This window comes from Myxozyma melibiosi (genome assembly GCF_037950935.1).
Source record: "Myxozyma melibiosi strain Phaff 52-87 chromosome Unknown BZA70scaffold_4, whole genome shotgun sequence".
In the NCBI taxonomy this organism is placed as follows: domain Eukaryota; kingdom Fungi; phylum Ascomycota; class Lipomycetes; order Lipomycetales; family Lipomycetaceae; genus Myxozyma; species Myxozyma melibiosi.
The window spans coordinates 338,823-360,088 of record NW_027042918.1 but is presented as its reverse complement, the minus strand read 5'-3'; the positions used below and the strand labels follow the sequence as shown (position 1 = coordinate 360,088).

At 51.0% G+C, this 21,266-nt stretch overlaps 12 protein-coding genes across 12 annotated transcripts; 7 read left to right on the top strand and 5 right to left on the bottom strand.

Annotated features, from left to right (window-relative positions):
- Window positions 1-2,670: 2,670 nt before the first annotated feature.
- BZA70DRAFT_142431 (uncharacterized protein) lies at window positions 2,671-3,847 on the bottom strand. Its single transcript, XM_064909640.1, has one exon. The coding sequence runs from the start codon at window positions 3,704-3,706 to the stop codon at window positions 2,852-2,854; it is 855 nt and encodes a 284-aa protein (XP_064768832.1). The 5' UTR covers window positions 3,707-3,847; the 3' UTR covers window positions 2,671-2,851.
- BZA70DRAFT_142368 (uncharacterized protein) lies at window positions 3,804-4,742 on the top strand. The gene has a single exon (XM_064909639.1). The coding sequence runs from the start codon at window positions 3,901-3,903 to the stop codon at window positions 4,636-4,638; it is 738 nt and encodes a 245-aa protein (XP_064768831.1). The 5' UTR covers window positions 3,804-3,900; the 3' UTR covers window positions 4,639-4,742.
- Window positions 4,743-6,211: 1,469 nt separating this feature from the next.
- On the bottom strand, window positions 6,212-7,400 carry BZA70DRAFT_288983 (DnaJ domain-containing protein; the record flags this gene model as incomplete). The annotated part of the gene is made up of 2 exons (XM_064914082.1): window positions 6,212-7,038; window positions 7,136-7,400. 2 exons carry the CDS (start codon window positions 7,398-7,400, stop codon window positions 6,212-6,214), a joined length of 1,092 nt encoding a protein of 363 aa, XP_064768830.1.
- Window positions 7,401-8,193: 793 nt separating this feature from the next.
- BZA70DRAFT_277069 (YCII-related domain protein) lies at window positions 8,194-9,048 on the top strand. The gene is made up of 3 exons (XM_064912399.1): window positions 8,194-8,467; window positions 8,565-8,728; window positions 8,798-9,048. The coding sequence occupies exons 1-3, from the start codon at window positions 8,260-8,262 to the stop codon at window positions 8,828-8,830; spliced, it is 405 nt and encodes a 134-aa protein (XP_064768829.1). The 5' UTR covers window positions 8,194-8,259; the 3' UTR covers window positions 8,831-9,048.
- An 84-nt stretch (window positions 9,049-9,132) lies between these two features.
- BZA70DRAFT_247243 (proteasome component PRE6) lies at window positions 9,133-10,407 on the top strand. The gene is made up of 4 exons (XM_064910651.1): window positions 9,133-9,254; window positions 9,355-9,374; window positions 9,448-10,049; window positions 10,122-10,407. The coding sequence occupies exons 1-4, from the start codon at window positions 9,220-9,222 to the stop codon at window positions 10,224-10,226; spliced, it is 762 nt and encodes a 253-aa protein (XP_064768828.1). The 5' UTR covers window positions 9,133-9,219; the 3' UTR covers window positions 10,227-10,407.
- Window positions 10,408-10,553: 146 nt separating this feature from the next.
- BZA70DRAFT_277064 (putative methyltransferase-domain-containing protein) lies at window positions 10,554-11,907 on the top strand. Its single transcript, XM_064912398.1, has 6 exons — window positions 10,554-11,040; window positions 11,099-11,182; window positions 11,242-11,476; window positions 11,539-11,559; window positions 11,619-11,648; window positions 11,717-11,907. Exons 1-6 carry the CDS (start codon window positions 10,619-10,621, stop codon window positions 11,801-11,803), a joined length of 879 nt encoding a protein of 292 aa, XP_064768827.1. The 5' UTR covers window positions 10,554-10,618; the 3' UTR covers window positions 11,804-11,907.
- Window positions 11,908-12,779, bottom strand: BZA70DRAFT_277062 (mitochondrial ribosomal protein S25). Its single transcript, XM_064912397.1, has 2 exons — window positions 12,295-12,779; window positions 11,908-12,210 (listed from the first exon to the last, which is right to left on the bottom strand). The coding sequence occupies exons 1-2, from the start codon at window positions 12,666-12,668 to the stop codon at window positions 11,931-11,933; spliced, it is 654 nt and encodes a 217-aa protein (XP_064768826.1). The 5' UTR covers window positions 12,669-12,779; the 3' UTR covers window positions 11,908-11,930.
- Window positions 12,780-12,912: 133 nt separating this feature from the next.
- Window positions 12,913-15,529, top strand: BZA70DRAFT_277061 (uncharacterized protein). Its single transcript, XM_064912396.1, has one exon. It carries the CDS (start codon window positions 13,202-13,204, stop codon window positions 15,365-15,367), a length of 2,166 nt encoding a protein of 721 aa, XP_064768825.1. The 5' UTR covers window positions 12,913-13,201; the 3' UTR covers window positions 15,368-15,529.
- On the bottom strand, window positions 15,530-16,344 carry BZA70DRAFT_277059 (transcription initiation factor IID, 18kD subunit-domain-containing protein). Its single transcript, XM_064912395.1, has 3 exons — window positions 16,134-16,344; window positions 15,956-16,053; window positions 15,530-15,889 (listed from the first exon to the last, which is right to left on the bottom strand). The coding sequence occupies exons 1-3, from the start codon at window positions 16,186-16,188 to the stop codon at window positions 15,689-15,691; spliced, it is 354 nt and encodes a 117-aa protein (XP_064768824.1). The 5' UTR covers window positions 16,189-16,344; the 3' UTR covers window positions 15,530-15,688.
- BZA70DRAFT_277057 (uncharacterized protein) lies at window positions 16,329-17,183 on the top strand. Its single transcript, XM_064912394.1, has 4 exons — window positions 16,329-16,531; window positions 16,601-16,710; window positions 16,785-16,866; window positions 16,938-17,183. The coding sequence occupies exons 1-4, from the start codon at window positions 16,529-16,531 to the stop codon at window positions 16,956-16,958; spliced, it is 216 nt and encodes a 71-aa protein (XP_064768823.1). The 5' UTR covers window positions 16,329-16,528; the 3' UTR covers window positions 16,959-17,183.
- On the bottom strand, window positions 17,184-19,579 carry BZA70DRAFT_310276 (U3 small nucleolar RNA-associated protein 25). Its single transcript, XM_064914915.1, has 5 exons — window positions 18,958-19,579; window positions 18,698-18,900; window positions 18,244-18,645; window positions 17,837-18,176; window positions 17,184-17,780 (listed from the first exon to the last, which is right to left on the bottom strand). Exons 1-5 carry the CDS (start codon window positions 19,417-19,419, stop codon window positions 17,205-17,207), a joined length of 1,983 nt encoding a protein of 660 aa, XP_064768822.1. The 5' UTR covers window positions 19,420-19,579; the 3' UTR covers window positions 17,184-17,204.
- On the top strand, window positions 19,580-21,238 carry BZA70DRAFT_277052 (JAB1/Mov34/MPN/PAD-1 ubiquitin protease-domain-containing protein). The gene is made up of 5 exons (XM_064912393.1): window positions 19,580-19,810; window positions 19,886-20,035; window positions 20,109-20,188; window positions 20,264-20,511; window positions 20,573-21,238. The coding sequence occupies exons 1-5, from the start codon at window positions 19,718-19,720 to the stop codon at window positions 20,914-20,916; spliced, it is 915 nt and encodes a 304-aa protein (XP_064768821.1). The 5' UTR covers window positions 19,580-19,717; the 3' UTR covers window positions 20,917-21,238.
- Window positions 21,239-21,266: the final 28 nt, after the last annotated feature.

Genomic DNA, 21,266 nt, shown 5'->3' with positions numbered 1-21,266 from the left:
TGTTCAGTGTGACGATCAGCTTCCGTACGCTGTACGCAAAGGCAGGTTTACATTCACAGTGGTCTTTCCTGGGATCTGCCCATCACATCATAACAACCCGCGATCTGGTATGAGGAATGACTACCAAACAGCACAATCTCTCAGATAATAGCAGAAGCTGTATGTTTTGTTGATCACCGGCGTATCCAAATACTCCATCAAGATCAACATGGATTTAATCAACGTATATATTACACAACCTACCCGCCGAATATACGCACTATTTATCCAACATAGGGACTTGGCACAATAGCCAGTAACAAACGCCGAGCACACCGCAAATAGCATCAATTACCAAAAATCTTTTCTTCTTTCTAAATATATGCAAGTTGGTTATACGACGTATAGCACTCGAAATGCAAAAATAATAGAATGAAGCCCGTGCCGGCTCTGTTCTGATTCATAGATACACGCATTCATGCAATTCTGACAACAACAACAAAACACTGAAAAATAGAGAATAATTATAAAAATTATGGTTTCTTATGATTCATGCGAATAGATGTAACTATCAACATAATTGCAAAAACAGAAAGAATAGCAGATCAAGTCTTCATAAATATAAAAATAAAACAAGTCGTAAATCATCTAAACACCACCTTTTCGAAGCAAAAAAACAGCAATGAAGAAAAAAGAATTAAAGAGCAAGAACAATTACCAATCAAAGACAAAAAATCAGAGAAATATAGGTAGATATACGAGAAACCTGGAAAGATATACAATAGAAGTCTAATGCGTCCCCTCGCCCTTGCCAGATAGGATTTCAGGGATCAAAGATCAAAGGAATCGAAGCGCTGGATGTCACCCCACTCGTTTTTCGGCCTCATGACTCCATTTTGTAGAGGCATTTGACCTTGCTGCTGCTGCTGTTGTTGTTGCTGCTGCTGCTGTTGCTGCTGCTGCTGTTGCTGCTGCTGCTGTTGCTGCTGCTGTTGGACTTGTTGCTGCTGCTGTTGTTGGACTTGCTGCTGCTGCTGCGAAGCATCTGGCATATGATTACCCATAGGCATATTCATTGACCGAGAATTGATAGGCGGAATAACATACCCCGCCCCCGACCCGATCCCACTACTCCGCTGATACTGCGGTGCCGTCTGCGGATAATATCCCTGCGCCGACAATCCCGTAGGCCGATCGCGCACCAGCGACGACCCCGAAGCTCCCGACGCCGAAGCGAAAAGAGATGTCATCTCGTTATAGTGCTGCGCCTGCGTTCGGTACGGTGGGTATGGCTGAGTCGGAGTCGGATTGAACGAATACGTCGCCGGGGCGTAGAGGCTTGCGTACTGGTTGCCCGGCTGGGACTGCAAGGGCGTTGAGTACGGAATTGGCACGGGTTGCGTGTATTGCGAGACTGGCACGCCAATCAATGACGACGGACCGCTCAGCGGTAGAGTCTCGACAGGCGGCGACTGCGAGGAAGAAAACAGCGAGTCAAAGCAAAAGCCGGAGCGGCGGAAGTTTGTCAGGTTGATGTAGTTTTCAATCTCAAACATGTGGTGGTCGGATGAGGAGGAAGAGGACGTGCCCAGGGCGTCGTTAGTCGCGTTGCCGCTGCTATCGCTCGCGTTTTTGAGCGCTCCAGATAACCCGGTATCAAACGCTGAAAGAAGCGGGAGAGGCGGCGTCGAATGCGCAGGCATTCCTGGTTCCATGTCTGCCGCGGCATCTGCCTCCGTCGACGTCTCGCCGACCTCGTAACCATACCGCTGCACAAGCCGGTGACGCGCGTCGTGCATGTACTGGATCTCGGCGTCCATGTCGAAGTCATCGAGAGGATCCTCGATCGCGTGCTCGACGCTGTTTTCGTCGTCTGATATGTTATCGGAGGCGAACATGCCAGGGTTTCCGGGGTCAGATGATGCGGACTGCTGTTGTTGTTGCTGCTGCTGCTGCTGTTGTTGTTGTTGCTGTTGCTGTTGCTGCTGTTGTTGCTGCTGTTCGCCGTGCTCGGCCAAGTAAAACATGCGACACTGCAGCATCCCCAAAATGACCTCAGACTTGATATTACTCCTCAGATTTGCATCAATCCAATCCAGCGTACCATGCACGCGCGAAAGTCGCATATTCGTGCCCCTGATCTCATAAATCCTCTTCGCCAACCGCGGCAGAATCGACGACTCCGCGCCACCGTCCGCAGCCATGCTCGCGTGCCCGTAGCTGCTCTTGGCCGAGTCGCAGATATCAGCCCAGTACTGCAACGGCCCGTTCCCAGACGACGAGTGCGGCCCGATGTCGTCGATCGACCGGCCGTAGATATCGACGCGGTGCCGGAACTTGGCGAGGTCTTCGTACAGCAGCGCGTTGTACTGCTGCTGCGTCTGCGACTCCTGCTGCGACTGCGGCGTGTGGTACGAAAAATCGGCCACGGTCGACATTTGGGTGTAGAGCTCGTTGACGACGCGCGAGCGCTGCTCTTGGGATTTTATCAGCACCTCGTGGAGTGCCATCACGGGGTGTACGAAGAGCGCTAGCGTCAGTGCCGAGGCGGCGCGGAACGAGGCCTTGAGCTGCTGCGAGCACCGCAAGTTTGCTCGGTTTACAATGTGGTCGCGGAAATCGATCGGGATGCACGGCGCGTTATTCGTACTCTGGCCGCTCAGCGAGGGTTGCTCGGAGGTAGGCGCGACCGTGAAGAGGTCGTGGAAGTAGACCGCCAAGGCAGCCCAGCAGATCGAGACGTCGGCGAGCGTGGCGGCTGGAGAGTTGATGCAGGCGACTGTCTCGTGCAGAGGTTTGAAAACGGCGATTACTATATCGAGCTTTGAGAGAAATTCCCGATGCGCCCAGCTGTCGGGCGAGAGAACGTCAATCACCTGTTGCCTGTTGACTGTAGCAGATGAGTGGTGTTAGTATGACGAGGAAGAGGAAAGAGAACGGAATGAGGAGAATGCATACTTGATTTGTCAAGCTTTGACTGGTCTGAGCTGACGACCTCGACAAGGGCCGGCATACATCGCTGCATACTGACGGCGGCTTCATACAGCGAGATCGGTTCGTTTGGCAGAAACGGCCGCAGTCCGTCTGTGATGTGCAGGTTGTTCATGTGCAAAGTGAGCAATCTCTCGGCCAGACTCGAGCGGTGGAAGTAGCCAAAGATCATGAGCATCGTCCGGATGACGTTGTCGACGAGTTGGTGACGACACAGATCGACGGCCAGTTTCTCGAAAAAATGGTCGAGCGGGTCGAGCGCGAGTAGGTGCGGGTAGCGGGAGGCTACGAGGGCGCGGATCTCGCCGTAGAGACCTTTGGCGGGGCATATGAGGGCAGCTACTTTTTTGTCGCCGATGGAGTCTATGCTTGTGGACAAGAGCGAGGCAAAGACCTCAGCGGAGGGCGGCTGGTCCGGGAACTCGTGGCCGGCATAGCAGTATGTGGTTCCGAGAGAGGTGGTGGCGTAGATAAGGAAGAAGGTCTGGTCAAAGACGGTGGTGAGGATGTCGAATGAGAGCGTGAGACTGTCTGGGTTCTGCCGCAGCGAGGTCGAGACTTTTGAGCGGACGGACTCGATTTCGTTGGGAAGTAGGGTCTTGAAAAGCAAGCCTTTGGACGGAAGAGCAAAGGAGGGGGCAGCGTATTGGAAGAAACGCAGGGTGAAGGGGTTGGAGAGGAACGAGGAGGGAACGGGACTGGTGATGATTGATTCGATGAGCAAGGTCTCAAACATTTTCTGGTCCTGGACCGAGTTTCTGTGTTTCTCAACCTTGAGCCGTCGGCCAGATTCGGCGTCGTTATTGTTTTTGAGCGTGACTTCTTGCGCGAGCTAGAGTGCTGTTAGCTATAGTTCTGAGAAGGCAAGAAGGACGAAGACGAACGTACGCGCATGCGCATGTCGGCGGGCATGCCTCTGCAATCGAGGCCATGCTTTTTGACGCGGTAGGGATTGTAGTGAGCCCATGTTGCTTGGCAGTAGTTGCAGCGGAAGATGGGAGGCGCGTTTGGGCGCTTGACTTCGTGGGCGATGGAGTCTGCTACGGAGTCGCGGGGACGGCCGGCTTTTCGCTTGGGGAGGGAGGAGGGGTGGGGTTTTTGGTTGGTCTTTTGCTGCTGCTGTTGTTGTTGCTGTTGCTGCTGTTGCTGCTGCTGTTGCTGCTGTTGCTGGAGTTGTTGATGCTGCTGGTGAAGGGGAAGGGAGATGGAGGAGCCAGGGAGAGAGTGGGTGTATGCCGAGTCCGCAGGCGGAGGGGGGACGTATGCAGAGGAGGGAAAGGCCTGGGAGGGGTCGGAGAAGGCGGGCTGGAGGAGGGGCGCAGGGGGCCTCAGCTGGAGGGTGGAGGCAGCCAGAGGCGGACGAGGGAGGTGGGGGAGGCCCTGGATTTCCGCATCCATAGGCGTGGGGAGCGAGTGCAGAGAGGAGGTGGGAGTGGGAGTGGGCGAAAGAGCAGGAAGAAGAAGAAGAGAAGAAGAAGCAGGAGGCGGAGAGGAGGAGATTCACATGATTCCCTCGAAGCCGACGCCAGAACCGAACCAAAAAAGCACAGAAACCAAAGCCGTTGCCGCCCAAAACAAGAAAAAACCTGGAATCCGAGTGAGGAAGGACGCGCCCGAGCAACGCGTGGAGCGAGACATCAGCTCACTTTGACTTTTACCCCTGCATAATTTATAGTGTTTTGTGTGACTTATGCTGTGCGGCGTACCTGTCAGTGTGTAGTGGAGGGGAAAGTACCGGTGGGAGTGGTAGTGGATCTGGGTATTTGGGTACCCAGCACACGGAAATAATCGGGTGATGTGGCAAAGTCGGACGGAACCCAGCCACAGGAATAATAATTGCTTAATAGGCGAATGCAGCGAACATCCGCTTTTCTTTCATCTCTGGTTTATTTCCTTCTCCGCGGGTTTAAAACGGTCGCTACTTTCTTTCTGGCTGTTTGTTAGTGGTGGTTTGAGTCTTGAAGACAGAGAAGGGCCATGGGTAGGAGTACACAAGAGCAGACTCGAGCGGTGCCGGGTGTTCGAGAAGCCCGACGTCATCAACAAACTTCGCCAGCAGGTCTTTAACTCCTCCTCCGGGTCTCGTCGCCTTTTCGCTTTCTTTATCATCCTCCGCCTTCTGCGCAGCCCTCGCTTGCTTTTGCTCTTTTGCCGGCTTTTGTTTAATTTTGCTTTCACTTCTTTCCACCCGACGGCCCCTCCTCTGCTCATCTATTCCTCGTTTCACACTGCCGGCTTCCGGCCCGCCTGCTGCTGTCTAATCTCGCGGCCGCTTCTGGTGCGGCGCCTGTCGACCCACCCGCTGGCCTCTGCTCCATTGCACCTTCTGCTTCTCGGCTTCGCTGTACTGTTATCTCGAGCAAACTCACTTCTGTCACTCTTTCTGCGCTGTCTCTGCAGCTATATATCTATTTGTTGGCTAGAAATCTGACGGAAAAGACAAAATATTAGAAGAGAATAGATAGTACATCTCGAGCGAGTAGCACACCTTGTCGCGATCGGGCTTTGATGCGAAAACCTACGAACGGTCTTGGCTCGTCGCAACAAACCAGGGACTCCTCGGTTTTCTCGTATAGCGTCATATAGTGGTGTAAGATAGAAGAGGTTGGATATGAAGGTACATTAACCGACAAAAGTGCATGCCAAAAGGAAACAAATTCAAGGATATATAATGCTGTTAAACGAAAGTGACATCAGAAGAGAGGGATAAATGGCTCGCTTCACCATATCGGCTCCTCTTTAGACGAGGCTATCTTCAATTTATAAACCAAGTGAAAAATACGAGCGCTCCAAAAGTCGGTATAATATAAGGAATGCCTTCGTCATCACCCTCGGCGTATTAAACGACCAATATCACAACATCTTACTTCATATCATCTGCTATCGACCCACTCAATTCACATGTCTATACATCGGCATCCCTACTCCGCTGCTACATCTTTGCATCTCAAACAACTATCTTCAGAGTGGAAATGCATTAATCTTGTATAAAAGTACATGGCAAAAACTAAAAGTAAACGTGCAGAGACTGTGTACGTATCTCTATCCTGCAGAGCTGCTGACCTCAAACCAATCCAGACAGAAAAAGCAGTTCCGATTAATTCAATAAAGCCTAATCCTTCACCCTTTATTTATTTTTCCTTCACATCTCGCAAACTGCAAGATGTTTTGGGAATGAAGATTTTCGAATGACTTTGTATATATTCATTTGCCTCACATAATACTTTCTCTCTCCCCTCTTTCAACGCCGTTGGTATGGGACTCCCATACCCTTCAACCGGTCGCAATTCTCCATCTTCATATTCCGCGCCTTCTCGTACTTCTCCTGGTCCACAAAAAACCATCCCTGGCTCTCCTCCAACCGCCGTTGCCGTACATCATACTCGTAATCGCACTTGTTTTGCAGCACCCGCACGTACGACGTCTCCGCGCGCTGGTCAAGCTGTCGCAGTTTCCGGTCGCTAAGCGTCGTCAGGTCGTTCGGGTTCACATAGTACGGAACCTTGTAGTTGCCCGTCAGACGCTCCGACGTATACGGCGGCGTCGGTGTGAACTCAAACCGCACTTTGGGCGTGAACACCGACTCGGACGAAGACCCGCTGTCAAACAGCGACGTCAGAAGCGGGAACAAAAACAGCAATATCAGAGGCAGCAGCTGGATCAGCATCCGCGGTGTAAACGACTCGCGCTCGCCATTTGCCCCGGGCGGGTTCTGCGGTGGCGGCCGACGCTGGCCGCCGCCCATCGGGAAATCAAACATGCTAAACGGCGACCCGCCAAAGGACTGCACCCTGATCCCCGGCCCGCCGCCAAACGAGCCAAAGGTCTGAAATCCGCCGCCGCCGCCGCCGCCGCCGCCGAAAAACATATTAAACAGCTCGTCCGGCGTCATCTCATCACCGTACATGCCGCCGCCAAACCCACGTCCTCCGCCCGCTGATGCTCGACTACTACTGCTTCTGAACCCACTTGGCATACCGCCGCCCCGCGAATCGGGATCTGACCCGGTGGCGTCGTATATCCGCTTCTTTTCACTATCTGAAAGCACCTGGAATGCTTTCGAGACCACTACAAATTTCATGTCGTTAGCGACTCTGTCTACTCTCGTCAAATCTATAGACACGCCCAAAAGCACAAGGTATAGATAGGTAAGCCAAAAACGCACTTTTGAAAGCCTCGTCAGCACCAGGCGCGCCGTTCTTATCAGGATGCATCAGCAGCGCGAGCTTCCGGTACGCGCGCTTAATCTCGCCATCGGTCGCCGTCTTTTCGATATCGAGGATGGCATAGAACTCGTCGTGCCGGCACCGGCGCACACGCTTTACTGACTCTGCCTGCGCGGGAGTGTATTCGCGCGACTGGCGGCCCTGGTTGTGGCTGCGGTTGCTGGCGTCGGTCTCGTTCGGCCGTGAAGATGATGATGAAGACATTTAGGTGTGTGGTGGATTGAGATGCGTGTGGAGGGTTGAGGTCGAGCGATAGAAGATGATGCTGATATAGAAATATCGAGTGCGTTCTACACAAGAGATCGATGTAGAACGACCGAGAAAAACCTCAGAGCGCGCCGTCAACAAGACTTTTTGCACAAAAGCAAGCCAAAAACAAGAAGAACCCCACGTGAAAACAGAATCTGGATCCTGTTGCAGAAACAAGGACGGTTGGTGAGGAGAAGAAGGTGAACTCGAGGCCTGATTGCAAAGAGCGAAGAAGCAACGACAGCGAGCGCGCTGCTACTCGGACGGTCTGCGCCCTTACCCTCAAACCTTAATCATTTCTCCACCTCGTTATCCACCGGGTGCTGCTGGCTATCGCGGGCAGATATGGCTGATGGGGGTGTTTAAATTGTTGTTGGTTGGTATATGGATGTGTAGCTGATACTTAGGCAAAAATCAAGACCACGACTCCGCATTGTGGGCGCAGACAGCGCAGATTCGGGCTATCTAAACATCTTCCCCGACTAATCGCCAACCCGCTGCCCGCCATATCTCCCCTTCTCCTCGCCCTCACCTCTCCTCCCTTCTCGACCACAAACCATGAGCATCCGAACTCTTGCCCGAATCCTTCCTCAAGCGCACCTCCGCTCAGCAGCCGGTATCTCCTCCTTCTTCTCTCTGCGCAGCGCAAGGCCTCTGCACGTCCTGTTCGTGTTTACTAAGCCCGGCGGTCCGCCTGACTAACGCGCTCGAGTCCCTATCGACGATAGCTAAGCCTCCTCCTCCTCCAGCTCCCGCACTCTTCTCCCCATCCCGCATCTCCTTCCGCCGCTCGTTCGCCTCCTCCACTGCAGCAATGTCCGCCCAGCTCTACGAATACGTCGTCATCATCCCCGACAAGGACGATGCCGAATGCGTACGTTGCTTGCTCTCACAATCTAGACCCGCCCTCCGCAGTATACCGACTAACCTCTGTCTGCAGGTCAACCGCCGTGTCGCTGTCCGTCAGGAACATCTCGTCGGCGTCAAGAAGCTCTTTGCTGACGGCGTCATGACCTCCGGTGGTAAGCTTATCCTCTACTCCTAACTGCCTATCTATGTCGACCTCCGCCTCCACCTCCGCGTCAGCAGACCGGGCTAACAACTCTTCCTCCACGACAGGCGCCTACCTCGACGGCCCCATCACCACCGAGTCCACCCCCTCGTTCAAGGGCTCCGTCGTGACCATGCTTGCCGAGTCCAAGGAGCAGGTCAAGGAAATCATGATGAAGGATGTCTACAGCTCCAACGACGTCTGGGACTGGGAGAAGGCCCAGATCTTCAACGTATGTCCTATGCTTTTGTTTCCCTCTTTCTGATTTTTTAGTTCACTAACGCTCTACTCGGATTGATAGTTTGCGTGCGCTGTCCGCAAGGCGAAGGAGTAAAATATGAATGCGATAGACTTATCTAAATGATTAACACACACTTATAAGTATATAAGTGCTGCCGGCTCCACCCCACCACATAACTCAATGCGTCTCTAGCTACTCCAACTCCTCTACACCTCCCATCCAAACACCCACAGTAAATCTCTTTATAAAACCCATCAATAAAACAGCAATTCAGTAAACATCTCCATCCATCCACTGTGTGTTCTGTGGCTGGGGACGTGCGGCTATGCTGTGGCGGTGCAGTCGAAGGCGCTGGTCGCTCGCTCCGCACACCGAAGCCCACGAAGCCCCGTCATCATCCTCGTCCATCCCCATCCCGATCCCTTCTGCCTCCTACGCCTGTTCTGCTTGGGGAATCTATATTCTAGACTAAAGATATACAAATGAGCGGATACGATAGAGCTTTGTCGGTCTTCAGGTACGTTCTACCCTCGTGTGCTCGTTTGAATGCGAGCAAAGGATCAAACTCGACGATCCGGTCGTGATTGCTAATCGTTTCTCTTCTTTTATCATTCTAGTCCCGACGGACACGTCTTTCGTAAGTTTGCTGTCTATTTTCTTTTAACGACGAGACCTGGACACCCCACTAACCAAATTGTCATTCTAATCAGAGGTCGAATATGCGCTCGAGGCCGTCAAGCGAGGAACCTGCGCCGTCGGCGTGAAAGGCGCAGACATAGTCGTTCTCGGCTGCGAAAAGCGCACGGCAATGAAGCTGCAAGACACCCGCATCACGCCCTCCAAGATCGCAGTGATCGACCACCACGTCTGTCTCGCGTTCGCCGGCCTCAACGCCGACGCGCGCGTGCTCGTCGACAAGGCCCGCATCGAGGCGCAGTCCCACAGACTCACGGTCGAGGACCCGGTCACGGTCGAGTATCTGACAAAGCATATCGCGGGTATACAACAGAAGTACACGCAGAGCGGTGGCGTGCGGCCGTTTGGAATCTCGACCTTGGTCATTGGCTTTGATCCGAACGACAAGACCCCTAGATTGTACCAGACCGAGCCGTCGGGTATTTACTCTGCCTGGAAGGCCAACGCCATCGGACGTAGCAGTAAGACTGTGCGTGAGTTTTTGGAGAAGAATTACGAGGAGGAAATGGATCGGGAGGCGACAATCAGATTGGCTATCAAGAGTCTGTTGGAGGTCGTCCAGACTGGCGCGCGAAACATTGAAATCGCAATCATGGCCGCAGGAAAGAGAATCGAGGTACGAATGCACAGCTACCCTATTTGTTGTTATTATCTATGATTGAAAGTAAAAGACTAACACTCTTTACAGATGCTTCCCTTCGAAAGTATCGAGCAGTACGTGAAGGACATTGAGGCCGAGAAGGAAGCCGAGGCCGCAAAGAAGAAACCAAGAGGACAGACCAGTAGTAACTAATCTGCTCTCTGTTTTCTTGATTTGATCTATTGTAATTCATATAACTACTTCTACGTGCTTGTTCTTGTGCTAGAAAAGCGCTGCTTGCGTGTTCTTCTGTATGAATAAGCTGGCTAATTTGCCCAAACAAAATATATCAAAGTGAATGTAAAAAATGGAAAATAACCATGCAAGTGCTATATATACATATTCCTCTAGATGAAGCTATAGAAGTGCTGTGTTTACTGTCGAGTGCACGCAAATTTTAGCCAAATTCGAGAGATTCGAAACTCTCGCTTAAAGAAGAACTCAAACTAATTTGGCAGTTTTCTATCAGATATCTGCACTTCCCCACCATCTTCAAAGACCCCCACGGGTCCCTAATTCCCTGAAGACACTATACTCGTATCACAATGAGCACAGAAATGCTGAATTCCGACTCCTCGGCTTCTCTCCCTGAACTAGTGTCCTCGGACGCAGTAGCGACGCCGAACGAAGACGAACTGACAGAAGACCCTTTCCTGCAGATGCTCGCCGAGACCGCCGACCTAGTCCCGGCGCTGAACCACACGACCAAGTTCGCAGGCAAGGAGTACGCGACCTCTGCCTCGGGCGTGATGGAGGCCGAGTTCAGCGGCGTGCCGGTCAAGATCGCGATCGACGGCGGCGCATCGGGGTGTGGAGGTAAGGTCTGGCCGGCGGGGGAACTGCTTTCGCGGTACGTTATCGACGCGAAGGATGACGAGTCGTCGTTGGCGCATGGGCCGGTGTGGGAGCAGTCCCGGGAACGGAAGGTGCAGATTGTAGAGCTTGGTAGTGGGACGGGACTGGTTGGGTATGATTTAGCTTGGTGGTTGCCGTGGTGTTTCTGGTACTGACCGACTTTGATATAGACTTGCACTTGCAAATGCATACAAGACAAAATTTGGAAAGACGGAGAGTGACGCTGGACTAGATATAGTCATATCTGATCAAATGCATGCCGCTGTCCCATTTTAATGTCTTTGACCTCACAGCTAACAACTGCCGTCTCTAGAAATATGATGGACCTAATGACCGAAAACATCAAGCTCAACAACCAAGAAGACATCGTCACCGCCGACGTAATTGACTGGGGCAAGCCTTTAGACGAGAAATACGTCAACGTTTCGGTCGTGCTGGCCGCCGACTGCGTTTACTTTGAGCCTGCGTTCCCGTTGCTGGAGAAGACGCTGCTGGATTTGGCGGGCGAGAATACGTTGATGTTGATGGCGTATAAAAAGCGACGGAAGGTAAGTTTCTGACTTGCTTTGGTTTTGCAGATAGAGCCGAATGCTGATGTGTTTTGATCTAGGCTGATAACAAGTTCTTTATGGTAACTATTACGACTGACACTGGTTAACCCACCATGGAGCTAACACATAACTTCACTAGTCCATCAAGAAAAGCTTCAAGATAATAGAGGTAAGTCTGCATTTATCTTCTTTCTTTCTACTGCTTCTTAGGCGCTAATTACCACTCGCACTTTACAGATTAAAAACTACGGCGACTACTACCAGGAATTCTCCAGAGATAGCGTGGTTATATACCAGCTGGTTCGGAAGCAGCCTCCTCGGTAGTAGTTTAATGGATCTTCCTGACCCTGCGACTGCTCTTGCGGTCCCTCTGATGTTGCATGACCAATCTTTGTAATAATGATGCATATATAACAGATAACTATTTATGTACAAATAAACGAACCCCAAATCACTCATCCTGCTTCTTGTCCCTCGTCTGCTCCGATCTAGCGTACTTCGTAACCACGTCCTCCTTAAACTTGTACAAATACTTTGCTTCCTCCGCCAATCCGGCCTCCACCTTTCCGGGGAAGAAGACAGCGCCAAACATCTTTGCCTCTTCCAGGACAGTCTCCTTTGCGACTTGCCGGTATATACGTGCTTTGTAAAATTCCTGGAGGGCTTGTTTGTAAGCCGCGGTGGTACGCATATTACCCTTCTTCTTCAACCACATTGTTCGTTGGACGACACTGTTCACACGATACGCGTTAGCTCTAATTCTTTTCTTGCGCACCCCCGCACGCAATTCATCGATTAACAAAAATAAAACCTACCTCTCTCCGTCCAATTGCTTGTTGTGCTGCTCAATCTTGCTCCAGTCCGACTTTGTAAACTCCAACGCATCGTTCTCCACCAAGATCTTTGGCCGCGCCAACTCCCACGGATGCTGGGTATAAAACGTCGTCCGGATCGAGTCCTCGGGAAACACAATCTTCTGCGGCTTAAACAGGTCGCGGACTTTGAAATTCTTCTTCTTGAGCTTCTGTGCTCGCTCGAGATGCTTGACCGTCAGCTTTGAATTCAGCTCCGTCGTCGGCGGGGTCTCGAGGACTGCCTTGTACCATGCGGGCTCGAGGCCGGCGGTGCCGGTCCTGAGCATCTGCGAGGTCCGCTGCAGAACCTGCAGAACGTCTAACTGTGGCTTCATCTTTATAGACTCGACTTGCTCGCTCTGATTAGACAGATGGGAAGAAGAGAGAAAGTGTCGAGACGAGATACCAAATTGACGATATTTGAAATTCAAAGATTTTTGCGTGGTGCTCTTCCCGAGAGTGCGGCTGACCCGGATTCAAATGCTGGGCCGGGTGAGAATTATTTCTATGTGCGGGTCAGAGAAATTTAAGAACGCGAGAGGTTCTTCCGCAATAAAGAAAAAAGTTGGAATCGACAATTGCACCAACTTCATATTCATCACTCTTCCGCTTTCCTCGGCCTGTTGCATTCCGTTTTTCTCAATCATCACTGGAAGAACGTCTACAGTCATTGTCTTTTCGACAGCTATCACAGAAACCCCTTCCTCATCAGTGATGGTCCATCTCAGTTGATTCTCGAATTCCCCAGTCTACAATAACCACGACATATCCCGATAGCCGTTCTACGAGCCGCGACTGCCAGAACACAGATTGATCAAGCTGGGGCGGAGTATCTCTTTTGTGCTGCTGTCGCTGCTAGGTCTACGTTATGAGGGTGCGACTGCGTGGCGCGTATGTGGCCCTCCGGATGGCTTATGTAGCGTTGACGGCGAACAGAAGCAGTCCAGCGCTCCCGTTCTTTCCCCACGTTGCCGCCGCGCACAGTTTGCTATCTTCGGAGAGAGAGAAACGATGGCGTTGCTTGGGGAATAGAAATTATAGCAACGCCCTGCTCAGTGGTATTCTGGACCAACCGTTGGATATGGAACGCGACAAACCTTCCATGAAGAGCAAGAGCGAGCCAGACGACGTCGAGCGGATGATGGAGAATGGGACAGGCGGCAAAATTCCTGACCAGAGTTACAGGATGGAAATTCTCCGCCTGCTTAATGACAAGAAAAGGTTTCCCGACCCCGTTGATGCTAGTTACCCCGTTGCCCGTAACGACAATGAGCCCAGCGACGAACCTGATTTCGATTCTCTACAGTCCTGGGAACAGAATATGGAATGGACTGAGCCTGACGATGCAGATTTTGATCCGGAAGAATTGGATCCGGAATCGCAAGTGGGTCGGGACAGCGAATCATCTTCACCATACACGGACACGGAACCTGAAAATGGGTTAATATCACAATTTCAGGAGAACGATTGGCAGACACACGAAGAGAGATATCCATATTCCACCTACGCAGAGAGTTTGGTGACCCCCTTTGGTGTTTCCGAACTGCTACTGTCAGAAGTGAGGGTCAAGACAATCAACGAATTTCGGGCACCTGCCAAAGGAAGTTTGGAACTTACTCCGGGAGAGGTCTCAGATCAAAACAGAAAGTTGGTTAAAAACATTCGAAAAAACATGAGGCGAAGCTATGTGCCGTCCGATTTTTATATGGAATTCTTCCGACGGCTGGATATAGCCTACCCCGAATACGTCGGTGCGAATGACACTACAAAGGTGGCGCTTGACAGCGTATATGAGATCTACATGAAATTCCCGACCCCGCGACCGCTTCAAATCCGATATCAAGACCACGAAAGGTTGCTGATAGCCTTCACGAGTGGCCCGAAATATCGCATAGAAACAAAGTTGCAGTTTCAGCAGATTCTTGCCGATATGGCAGAGTGCGGCATGCCGATTTCTTTTTGGGAAAAGTACGCGAACCTCGCGTACATTGCATACGCGGGGCCGTATACGAGAACAGCGTGGGAGTCGGTAACTGAAGCGATCGAGGAGTTTCAAGAGCTGGACAAGCAAGGAGCCATCCATCTCGATCCGACCCCGTACAACATCGTTATGAGTGCGGCGATCGATTGCGGGGAGTACTCGGTCTTCCACCGGATAGCGTCGGAGATGAAGGCGAGGAAGGTTACAGCGGACCGCTATACGTACGTGAACCTGATTACGTACTTTGGCAGGATCAAGGACAAGGATTCGGCGATGGCGGTGTACAACCGGTTTGTGCAAGACAACGAAATCACAGACTCGATCGTGTTGAGCGCGCTGCAGGCCTGTCTTGTGCGGTGCCGCGACATTAGGGGCGCGAGAAGTATGCTGAATTTCATCGAGGCGCGCACGACTCCGCGCGACCGGCTGTACGGGTACGAAAAGTCTGAGCGGCGGGAGCGCGTTATTGCAAACAATTTGAGGAAAATAGCATCGAACCGCCAGTCGAGGAAGAAGTTTGAGGAGTATATCCTGGACCCGGAAGAGACAGTCAGAGTGATTCCGACGCGAGACCTTTATAATCCGCTGCTAAACTATTACGCTATGAAGGGACATATAAAAGATGTCTGCGAGCTTATGGATCGTATGGAATCATACCACCTGTCAATGACACAGGCCTACATTCTTCTGTTCAAGGGGTTCTATCATCACGGAGGCCTTCCATATTCCGAATGGTCTGCGGAAAGCCTGCGCGCTATCTTTGAGCGGATGCTTCAGACCGAGGACATGTGGACTCTCACTCGCCGACTAGCGATATGGATATTGCGCGCGTTCTACGTCGTCACGTCCGACATTGACGAGGTCCGCAGAGTGTTTGAGCTACTGATGGAACGGTTCGTCGCAAGTGGCGGATCGTTAGACACGGTCAGCACGAAGGTGGTGCGGGTGGTTGAAGTTGAGGCGCCAATGTACATGAAATCGCTGAAGAAAGCGAGAGCAGAGGGGAGGTACAAGCCGCCGGTCGTGCATCCGCGTTTCAGGGCTAGTGTTTGATCGCATTATATCTAACTGTGCTTGTTGTTGATGTGTGTTTATATTTGTGGACGAGCTGCATTTGACTTGGGACTGGTTTTGTTTATACTCGCGCGCTTGACGTGTCACATTTATTATTGTATATACAGTTTGTACATAGACCTTTTTAATCATTATCAAGATATTTGCTTGCAGGCATATTGTAAACTATTATGCTCATTATATATTATTTTTCTGATCTTAAGGAAGAAAGCCCGACCCAAAACGCCAGTAACGCATGCTACGATACAAAACAGCAAAATCACAGACAAAAAACATCACGATAGCAAATAACCAGCTTTCTCATTTATCAGCCGACTTCCCAAGCGACTTGCCCTCCGAATCATCAAACGTCTTGCGCGCTTCCTGAATCTCTTTCGACAGCCGCTGGAGTTCCTCGATACGGCCGAGTTTCTTGTAGTCGTTTCGCAGCGCGAATTTGAAGTCGTCGACTTTGACTTTGTTGCGCTTTGTGGTGTGCGCCATTCTTGCTGCTTCGTGGCACTGGCGATGGGGGTTAGCTGGGGGGGGGATATATGATGAGAAGGAGGGGAGGGGAGGGGGGCGTACCATGTCGACGATGTAGTCTGTTAAAATATCCTCCAGCACGGCAACTGATTCACGGTCCGGATTCGAGACATCACCAAACGCATAAAGCAAGGCGCGGACTATTCACCGGAGATCAAAATCGTTAGCAAAATGTTCGATAATAGACGTAGAAGTCGTCTCCTTCAATGCGACGGCTTACCATCGTTTGTGAAGAGATTAGGTCTCTTGCGCTTTCTGACAGGCTCTGTTGACATTCTGCTCGCTGTTTTCTATAAAGAATGGACCAGGGAGGAGGTGGTGTGGCTACTGGTGTGCCTGTTAATGAGGAAGAGGCGAGGTGTGAATGGAGAGCGGTAACGTTTAGATTTAAGTTCGATGCGTCGCAGTTGTAAACCTCGCGGTGACGATAGTCCATGTCGAGGCTCATATCTGTTCAACAATTCCTGCAAATACACAGACCGTCGGGACTTGTCCAAGCAAACCACACAGCTGCTTAATTGAATCCCGCAGCATATCAGCCAAGAGAATAGCGCCCACCCGATTCCTCCAGCAGCTACCCTCGTCGAGGTAGATCTTCAGATCTATATCTAAAAGATGGTTCGGTGCCCCTAGCAGCTATTTTTCAGCACCGTGCCCTGAGCTAACTAATAATCTCTATCCTACCAGTCTGCGCTATTCAATTTCCAATCTTTACTTCTTGTTATTCTGTTGATAATCTGCACGGCGACGTACGCACACCAAGTCGTCCCCGCCATGATGAATCGAAATCGGCACGGGTACGTCTTTCCCCTCTCTCTCTTCTCCCTCTCTTCTTGTTCCAGAATTGATTAGCTGACAGATAGAAATGTAGTTTTCTTGGCGTGTTCTGGAAAGCTGCGAGGATAGGAGAGCGGTTAAGTCCGTATGTGTCAATCTGCTGTGTGATCATGGCGGTAAGTCGAAACGTCTTCCTTGCGTCTAAGTGACCGGGCTATCCGCTAATCTCAGTTGTTGTTACATCTAGTTTTCCTTATTTACACAGTAAACTCCCATTTGATTACTTTTACCCAGATAGGTGGAGTTACGGCCATGAAGCGTCGGACGTCAAGAACAAGCTGCGGTCATCATGTAACTGGATAACACGAGGGCTTCGTTTTCGGTTTTTTGTATGATTATTAGAGTCTGTGAAGTCGATTATTCATTTTCACGTTACATATTTGTGGACAGAGCTATTGCAGATGTTGCGCGGATCAAATGAAACAAATAATATCTACAAATATTCCTAACCTACCTACGAGAATTCAAAAATCTCGCCCGCACCAGCACACATCTTTGCAAACTTCGCAGACCCAACAATCCGCTCCAACTTAAACGCGTCCCACTTTGAAAACAAGCTCCTGACAACGATCGCGTCTTGCTCTGCGATCCCATCACTCACGCTCCTGAGCAAGAACCTCGAGATTTCGACGTAGAACGTCGGATTGTCCGGTAAACTGTACATAAACACGCTCTCGGCGCCGCGGATCACGTAGCGGCGGAAATGGTGCAGCCGTTCGGTGTAGAGCAGGACCTTATGTTTGCCGTCCTTGAACAGGGCGCGCGCGCGCGTGAGGTCCGACGTCGACGTGTACTCGTTCACGGCGCTGAATTCGAAGCCGCTGGAGCCGAGCTTGCGGCCGATCTGGTGCTCTTGCTCAAAGTAGTTGCGCAGGCGCACAAAGTCGACGTAGGAGGGGACGAATATGATTGTGCCGGCTGAGGAGGCGGAGGATTGGCGCATTAGGGAGGGGAGGGCTTTGGTTGTGAAGTATTTGAAGCGTTTGTCGGGGTCTTCTTGTGGTGAAGAGGAGTAGAATTTCATAAACGTCTGAAATAACATTAGCAGGGAGCTCAAAAAGAAGAATGCATCAGGAGGCAGCTTACATGGTTCATGGGCGTGCCAATATCACCGAGAACGCCATTATAAACCGGCAAATACTTTGCCTTCCCGCCCACGTTATTCATATGATGCGTAAACAGCGCGTTAATCTCGGGCGTGATAAACTCTGAAAAGATCAGCGTCTGCCGCAGGTACTTTGCCTCGCCGTCGAGATACCAGTTCCGGATGCGACTAAAGTCGCAGCCGTGCGAGTCTTGCGGGATCAGGTTCAGGTGGGCAAAGATGTGGAGGATGTGTTCCCAGTTTTGCATTGCGATCGCGGCGGTTTGGTCGAGGATGAGGATCTCGATCGAGCTGAGGAAGTCAAAGTCGCGCTTTTTGTCCCTGTATTTAGAAATCTGGTTAGCATGCTGCATAAGAAAGAGGAAGAGGATAAACGGGGATAGCAGACGTTTTGTCACCAATGGCGAGACGGAGACCGAGAGGACTGGCGATGATGATGTCAGAGTTGTAAAACTCCGAGTACATCTTGACTGTCTTTCTCGTAAACTTGATTCCAATTCTGAAATTATCATCATTATTGCCACTGAACAATCTTCTAAAATCCTCAGGCTTTGTATCCGGGATCGTCGCGTCAGAATGGTACTCCTGCTGGAACCGCCTGAAGTTCTCTGGCTGCGATGGCGCGGTCAGTTTGAGGATCGTCGAAACTAGTTTGTAGCAGGCTTCGCGGGTCGGCAGGATGACGAGCGCTTTCGGGCGCGTGAAGCCTTGGTCGCGGAGTTCGAGGGAGTCGTCTGCGTCGGCGCGCTTTGCTAGTTTGGCGTTGTTTTTGAGCACGGTGTCGCGTGTTCTTGGACTGTTAGTATTGAATCAGTGGAGAGGAGATAGAAAGGGGTGCATACTTGAAAATGTGATTGAGCATGTGTAAAGTATACAGGTTTTGGAGCTGCTGTCCGCTGGAGATAGTCCTCGGCGCAAAGAGCACATCTTCGTTTGCGAGGATTCTCGAGGCAACGGCCTCCTGAACGGGAGAGAATGTCTTATTCTTCTCTTGAACAAAGCCCTTGTTTGCAGCCTTAAATGGCTCCACCAAGCGTCCTTTGGTCTGTGAAACGACTGTCAGTACCATACCCATGCACCTCTGTCTAAGAGTAGTTCTTACGTTCAGTGATTCCAGCGTCGCGTCAGCAACGTTGATTTCATCCAGCATTTTCGCACCGCCAAGGGTCATGAAATTTATACTGTACTTTGCAGGCTCGCCGTCGACGACCGGCTTGATCTTCTCCGACACCCATCCTTTTGCTTGTACTCGTCCAATCAACTTTTTCAGTGTCTGCTGGTGCGGGTGCGAGAAATGGCGATGGAAAGGGTCGGTGCTGCCGCTTTCGTCTTCGGATATATCTGAAGCACTGTCGTCGTCGTCGTCGTCCAAGTGCTCTTCTTCTTCTTCTTCATCGTCGTCTTCGCTCTCTGCCTTGACTTGTGTAGTCTCTTCGTGCTTCACTTTGCTCGCGTCGTGTTCCACCTTGATCTTCTTCGTCCCCGCCCGCTTCGTCTTCACCGCAGCCGCCACCTCATGCACACTCCGCCTCTTAACAAACTTCTTATGCTCAGCCTTAGCCATCGCGTTCTCCTGCTCTTGTCAAATTCAGTCTGATAGAAAGGTCGCTGGGAGAAGCAAAAAAAATAATCGAAATCTCATCGTGCGGCGCTGTACGTGGCGGTGCTGAATAAAGCCGCGCCACAGCTGAGGCTGGTGGGAGGAGCAAAAGCGCAAAGAACAAAAATTTTCTGAAAAGGCAAGAAAAGATCAAACAGAGTCGGTTTTTGCAGGACTTTTGTTGCGTTTAGATTGTGTGAATAGCTTTTTGATTCAGCAGTTTTTTTTAAGAAGGGACTTTATTTGTTATTATTGTTGAGCTATGTCGACTAGTTCTTTTCTACACCTCGGCAAGCCTGCGAGTGCGGTCATGCAGCACGGCAGCGCGCCTTTGAACGTCATTGTTCATCCCCAGGTATGCTGATGATCGCAGAAGTTCAAGAGAAGGAAGAGGATTGGATGTGCTAACGCAGGTTGAACGATGGTTTAGTGCTTGTTTTCGATTTTGGATCATACGCTGCGCAGGAATGAGGACCAGGAGCGCGTTATCGGTACCCTCTTGGGAACGCGGTCGGATGATGGGACGGAGATTGAGATTAAGAGCTCGTTTGCTGTGCCTCATATAGAGTCTGCTGCTCAGGTGTGTTGATTGTCCTGGAGATTGAGTTGAATTTTTGATGGAATGAGGTGCGGGTGTTAACTGGGATGGTTAGGTTGAAATCGATATGGAGTATCACAAGACTATGTACAATCTGCACCACAAAGCGAACCCGAAGGAAGTCCTTGTTGGCTGGTATGGTTTCTATCAATTTCAAGCACGCGTTATGGAACGAGCAGATTGCTACGAACAAATACTGATCAAATACAGGTACGCGACATCACTAGAGCTCAACGCCTTCAGCGCGCTGATCCAGAACTTTTACTCGTCCGTCTCGGACGGCACATACCCTTATCCCGCCGTGCATCTGACGATGCAGGCCGATCCCCGGTCAGAGATCTCGGTGAGAACGTATATCTCTGCGAACGTGGGCGTGCTGCCGGATAAGATCTCTGAGAGCTGTTTGTTTGTGCCTGTGCCCCACGAGCTGCGATATGCGGAGGCGGAGCGTAGTGGCTGTAAGTATTGTGGTTTAGTTGAGGGTATGGAGGAAGTTTTGTTCTAACGGGATGATTATAGTGGAATTGGTCGCTAGCGCGAAGAACGTAGAGACGCGCGACACATCGATTGTGAACGACATCAGCAACCTGGAGCGCTCGGTGGAGCAAGTGCTGGAGATGATTGATCGCGTGTCGACGTACGTGTCGTCGGTGATTGAAGGCGGCAACCCCGGCTCTGTTGCGATCGGCAAGTTTTTATTGCAGAACCTGAGTCTGGCGCCGAAGGTTGACGCCGAGGAGCTCGAGAAGCTGTTCAACAGCCATCTGCAGGATGTGCTGCTGGTGGTGTATCTGAGCAACACGGTGAAGACACAGATGGAGTTGTTTAACTCGCTGAAGCGGACGGCTGTTCTTTCGGGATAAGCTGAGCGTGTGTGTTTTGATTTGTTTGATTTGCTTTGTGTTATAAGTAAATAGCTTCCAAAAGAGTTTTGTTAAAGAGTAGAGATGTAGAAGAGGGTCCATGCCCTGACTGCCCCGCAGACCCCTGTCGCTGAACGAGCAGCTACCGTCAGCGGGAGTAGTCACAGCACATGATTATAATAGATATCACACTCTGTATACTCTATTGAGAGTGTTAATGACGAAATAGCTCAGGAAAGAGCCGTGAAGAGAGCCGTTAATAGCAGAGGCGAGCCAACACGGCACCAGGTTAGGGTTCTATGATAGAATTTTAAGAATTAAGACGGGTTGTTCGTTCTCATCGATCTCGA

Excerpts from the sequence above, each read along its gene's own strand:
- BZA70DRAFT_142431 (XM_064909640.1), bottom strand. The coding sequence starts at position 3,706 with ATGTTTGAGACCTTGCTCATCGAATCAATCATCACCAGTCCCGTTCCC.
- BZA70DRAFT_142368 (XM_064909639.1), top strand. The coding sequence starts at position 3,901 with ATGCTTTTTGACGCGGTAGGGATTGTAGTGAGCCCATGTTGCTTGGCA.
- BZA70DRAFT_277069 (XM_064912399.1), top strand. The coding sequence starts at position 8,260 with ATGTCCGCCCAGCTCTACGAATACGTCGTCATCATCCCCGACAAGGAC. Across the intron at positions 8,468-8,564 it reads CGGCGTCATGACCTCCGGTG|GCGCCTACCTCGACGGCCCC; the intron begins GTAAGCTTATCC and ends CCTCCACGACAG. Across the intron at positions 8,729-8,797 it reads AGAAGGCCCAGATCTTCAAC|TTTGCGTGCGCTGTCCGCAA; the intron begins GTATGTCCTATG and ends TCGGATTGATAG.
- BZA70DRAFT_247243 (XM_064910651.1), top strand. The coding sequence starts at position 9,220 with ATGAGCGGATACGATAGAGCTTTGTCGGTCTTCAG. Across the intron at positions 9,255-9,354 it reads AGAGCTTTGTCGGTCTTCAG|TCCCGACGGACACGTCTTTC; the intron begins GTACGTTCTACC and ends TTATCATTCTAG. Across the intron at positions 10,050-10,121 it reads CCGCAGGAAAGAGAATCGAG|ATGCTTCCCTTCGAAAGTAT; the intron begins GTACGAATGCAC and ends CACTCTTTACAG.
- BZA70DRAFT_277064 (XM_064912398.1), top strand. The coding sequence starts at position 10,619 with ATGAGCACAGAAATGCTGAATTCCGACTCCTCGGCTTCTCTCCCTGAA. Across the intron at positions 11,041-11,098 it reads AGTGGGACGGGACTGGTTGG|ACTTGCACTTGCAAATGCAT; the intron begins GTATGATTTAGC and ends ACTTTGATATAG. Across the intron at positions 11,560-11,618 it reads CTGATAACAAGTTCTTTATG|TCCATCAAGAAAAGCTTCAA; the intron begins GTAACTATTACG and ends TAACTTCACTAG.
- BZA70DRAFT_277062 (XM_064912397.1), bottom strand. The coding sequence starts at position 12,668 with ATGAAGCCACAGTTAGACGTTCTGCAGGTTCTGCAGCGGACCTCGCAG. Across the intron at positions 12,211-12,294 it reads AAGCAATTGGACGGAGAGAG|TGTCGTCCAACGAACAATGT; the intron begins GTAGGTTTTATT and ends TCGTGTGAACAG.
- BZA70DRAFT_277061 (XM_064912396.1), top strand. The coding sequence starts at position 13,202 with ATGAGGGTGCGACTGCGTGGCGCGTATGTGGCCCTCCGGATGGCTTAT.
- BZA70DRAFT_277059 (XM_064912395.1), bottom strand. The coding sequence starts at position 16,188 with ATGTCAACAGAGCCTGTCAGAAAGCGCAAGAGACCTAATCTCTTCACA. Across the intron at positions 16,054-16,133 it reads TAATCTCTTCACAAACGATG|TCCGCGCCTTGCTTTATGCG; the intron begins GTAAGCCGTCGC and ends TCCGGTGAATAG. Across the intron at positions 15,890-15,955 it reads CAGACTACATCGTCGACATG|TGCCACGAAGCAGCAAGAAT; the intron begins GTACGCCCCCCT and ends CCCCATCGCCAG.
- BZA70DRAFT_277057 (XM_064912394.1), top strand. Across the intron at positions 16,711-16,784 it reads ATGAATCGAAATCGGCACGG|TTTTCTTGGCGTGTTCTGGA; the intron begins GTACGTCTTTCC and ends ATAGAAATGTAG. Across the intron at positions 16,867-16,937 it reads TCTGCTGTGTGATCATGGCG|TTTTCCTTATTTACACAGTA; the intron begins GTAAGTCGAAAC and ends TGTTACATCTAG.
- BZA70DRAFT_310276 (XM_064914915.1), bottom strand. The coding sequence starts at position 19,419 with ATGGCTAAGGCTGAGCATAAGAAGTTTGTTAAGAGGCGGAGTGTGCAT. Across the intron at positions 18,177-18,243 it reads CTCGCCATTGGTGACAAAAC|GGACAAAAAGCGCGACTTTG; the intron begins GTCTGCTATCCC and ends TTCTAAATACAG. Across the intron at positions 17,781-17,836 it reads TTGGCACGCCCATGAACCAT|ACGTTTATGAAATTCTACTC; the intron begins GTAAGCTGCCTC and ends ATGTTATTTCAG.
- BZA70DRAFT_277052 (XM_064912393.1), top strand. The coding sequence starts at position 19,718 with ATGTCGACTAGTTCTTTTCTACACCTCGGCAAGCCTGCGAGTGCGGTC. Across the intron at positions 19,811-19,885 it reads ACGTCATTGTTCATCCCCAG|TGCTTGTTTTCGATTTTGGA; the intron begins GTATGCTGATGA and ends ACGATGGTTTAG. Across the intron at positions 20,189-20,263 it reads AAGGAAGTCCTTGTTGGCTG|GTACGCGACATCACTAGAGC; the intron begins GTATGGTTTCTA and ends GATCAAATACAG.